A 3,777-nucleotide genomic window follows, 5' to 3' on the forward strand; every position below is an offset into this window, starting at 1 on the left:
GGAGTTCTGCTGGTCAAGAGGGAAGCACTGGGAGAGGCAAATCCTGCTCTGTCGGAGCAAGGCTGGCGTTTCCCTGGGTTTTCTCTGTTAATCCAGATCATTTTCATGGGCAGAGCTTTGAAGTGGAGAAAGTTTAATTGTGCTGCCGATTTCCTTGTGTTCCCTCTGCTCTCCAGCAGAAAGCTCCCCTGGATTGCTGTCATTTCTAAGTTTGGAAACAATAACCTCTCCCTCGCCCTGCCTGAGTTCAAAGAGAATTTGGCCACGATCTGTGAAAAACTCCTTGTATTTAATAGAAGTCTTTGAAAATCGTCGAGCAATTTTGGCTTCTCCTTTTACTCTTGAGCTACTTTTGATTTAATTGTATTTTCCAGCAGTTTCCAATTGTTGGGATTGGAAACAAAGCCTTAATAAGAGTTCTAGTTAATTTTCTCTCTTGTAATTACCGATCTCATTTTTCTGATAATTGGCCACAGCAATTATATGTATATTTACTAATCACACAGGAGGCTCTGCAGTCGTGTCTATCTGCCACCATTGATAATGGCACACACATTGCAGAGGTGCTTTTATCATCTTCTTTTTTCCACTACATCAAAGCTATTTCCCCGTTCCCCATAATGAATACATGCATGCATTTGACACAGTTGTGTGCTAGAGAAATTGTTTGGCTCCCACCAAATGCTGCACGCTCCGAGTTTCTTGCCTGCAGCGCTGGAAGGTTGTATGTAATGATATATTGCTCATCCAAATGGCCAAAGCACTCCAAAGCACAGTGAGATTAAAATAAGTCATTCCTTTGTTAATTTAAATAGGTGCATGTATCATACTTTGCAGGGTACTTTGTGGAGGGATGTCAGGGAGGAAAAAAGACGCCGAAAGGTATTTTTAATAGCAAATGAGAATAGATGAGAATGGAGTCATTTGCAGCTGCGTGTTTTATGTGGCTCTCTTGTTCCAACTGTAGGTCTAATGAGATGACACTGTTAAAGTACTCTGCAGTGTAATTTCATTACATCCTGAGCTGTTACACCATAAACACAGTGGAGCTCTCCGTCATTCCTGGAAAAACTCCTAAATTCGTAAAGCCCTTCTTTGCAAATGCTGATGTTGTTTGTTCCCTCTTCCTAATCTTCATTTTTTTTTTTTTTTCCCTCCTGTGCTTTTTTCCCATTTTTTTTTTTTTTAATTTTTCTCCCATAAATACTGGCTGGTTGTTTTCTATCACTAGCCTGGTAAATCCTGCTTTTATTTCACTCCTTATTTATTTATTTTAATTTTTTTTTGGCTTTTAAAAAATTCTTTTTTGCCTTTTAAATCGTGAACAGGCAGCATATGAGGACAGCCTGGAAAATGAATAAGTGTAAATAAACATGAGTGTAAATAAATAGCGATTGCAGTGAAAGAAACAAAGGTCAACACAAGAATAATTTCACAGCTCTTTGTTAATTACAAGACCATTTGTGTGTTACTTAAATAATCATTAATTTCTCATTTACACTTTCCCTACCTTCCTTTTTACCCTGTGGCTATCATTGTCCTTTTTTCACCTCCCCTCAGTGTCTTTCCACATGTTTTTACCCATTGTGTAATACTCATTAGTTGAAATTCAGTGTTTTATAACACATCCTCCAAAGAATTTGTACCTTTCTGTCTCAAATCCGTGTGAAAAAGGAGATTTTGGGGTTATTATTAATGGTGAGATGGGGGTTGGGTTTGTTTGGTTTGGGGTTTTCTTTTGTGTGTGTTTTGTTTTGCTGTTATTTTGCTCCAAAAAAAATAAATAAATTAAATAACAATCAAAGAAAAGAACCCAAAAAAATGCATTTCCCTGCTGCTGACCGCTCTCCTTGTCTCTGCAATGCCAGGAATCACCGGTGCTTCCAGCAGGAGAATTCTCGGAGCCATTTGTGCACTTCATCACTCAATGGTGAGCTTTGCACACATCCATGGGCTGGGTGGAAATGATCCATCATCAACTCCCAGCTCCCCAAAACCTCCCTGCATCCCTCCATCCCTCCATCCCTTCCTGGGGGGCTTGGGGCAGCAAAAAAAGCAGAGCAAACTCCTTAAATGATGTCAAAATTATTTACACAAAGGGTCCTAAAAGTGCTTACAGGGCTTGGGGTTTTATTTATTTAGGGGGGGTTTTAATAAACATCACCCTGAGTGTGAGAGCCTTGGAGAATTCGTCTGCCAAACTCGGGTGTGGTTAAAAGTTAAAATTTCAAATTTAAAAATTCAGATTTAAAAGTTAAAAATTAAGATTTAAAATTTAAGGTTTAAAAGTTAAAAATTAAGATTTAAAATTTAAGGTTTAAAAGTTAAAAATTAAGATTTAATATTTAAAAGTTAAAAATGAAAAATTAAGATTTAAAATTTAAGGTTTAAAAGTTAAAAATTAAGATTTAAAATTTAAGGTTTAAAATTTAAGATTTAATATATAAAATTTAAAATTTAAGATTTAATATTTAAGATGTAATATCTGAAATTGAAAAATTAATATTTAAAATTTAAGATTTAATATCTAAAATTTAAAAATTAAAATTTAAAATTTTAAGATTTAAAAATTAAGATTTAAAATTTAAGATGTAAAATTTAAAAATTAAGGTTTAAAATTTATGATTTAAAAGTTAAAAATTAATATTTAAAATTTAAAATTTAATATTTAAAATCTAAAAATTAAGATTTAAAATTTAATATTTAAAAATTAAGATTTAAAATTTAAGATTTAGGTTGGGTTTTTTTTCCCCCCTCCTAAATATTTCATATAAAATTGCCTCAGTGTTTAGGAAGGCCTGGATGAATTCGTTGGCTTCTCAGTAATTTTTGTGGTTTAAATCACATTTCTGGGTGTATTTGCTGTCCTTAAAACGGAATAATTCATTGGGAATCTCCTTTTAAATGAAAGGAGAATTGGGGAGAGGAGGAGGTTGTGGAATAAACAGTTCTTGAGTGAGCAGAGGATGCAAACCTGGACGGCAACAGATCCTAGAGCAGCAAAGCAAAGGGAAAAATCACATTTTAACTGCCCCAAACCCCTCAAAATCCAGAAATAATTTGAAAAAGGGAGGCGTTTATGCACAAAATGATGAATTTTTGGGATGTGACTTTATCCAGAGGTTTTTCCTGCTTTTCCAGGGTTTTTCCTCGTCCTCCCCCAAGATCTCAACCCCACAGAGGTTGGGTTTTACACGTTTTGGGGTAAAAAGTGACTAAAAAAACTGAATTTTGAGCCTGCAGAAAGTATCTGAGAGGCCTGGAACAAACGCAGACACAACAAGCGGCTGATGAGCGGTTAATTAAAGTAACTGAATAATTAACGTTGGTGTAACAGAGGCCTCGGTTTTCAGAGGTTTTGGCTTACAAGGACCAAGGGGATTTGGAGGATTCTGCAGAACAACCTTGGGAGTGGAGCTCCAGCTCCTTTATCCTCCCCAAAATGTTGATGAGACTGGTCCCAAACTGAAAAATGAAATTGAAATTGAAATTGAAATGAAATTGAAATGAAATGAAATGAAATTAAATTGAAATTGAAATGAAATGAAATTGAAATGAAATGAAATGAAATGAAATTGAAATTGAAATGAAATGAAATTGAAATGAAATGAAATGAAATGAAATGAAATGAAATGAAGTAAAATAAAATAAAGTAAAATAAATAACATAAAATAAAATAAAGTTAAATAAAATAAATAAAGTAAAATAAAATAAAGTCAAATGAAATGAAATAAAATATAATAAAATAAAATAAAATAAAGTAAAATAAAATGAAAT

General features: G+C 33.8%; 1 protein-coding gene across 1 annotated transcript in view; it reads left to right on the forward strand.

Annotated features, from left to right (window-relative positions):
- MAP2K5 (mitogen-activated protein kinase kinase 5) overlaps positions 1–3,777 on the forward strand; it is a 132,264-nt gene that overhangs the window by 103,089 nt on the left and 25,398 nt on the right. The window contains exon 19 of the mRNA XM_015638417.3: positions 1,869–1,930. Within this exon, the coding sequence (XP_015493903.1) occupies positions 1,869–1,930 (62 nt within the window). The remainder of the gene's footprint in view (positions 1–1,868; positions 1,931–3,777) is intronic.

Source organism: Parus major, chromosome 10 (genome assembly GCF_001522545.3).
Source record: "Parus major isolate Abel chromosome 10, Parus_major1.1, whole genome shotgun sequence".
NCBI lineage: Eukaryota > Metazoa > Chordata > Aves > Passeriformes > Paridae > Parus > Parus major.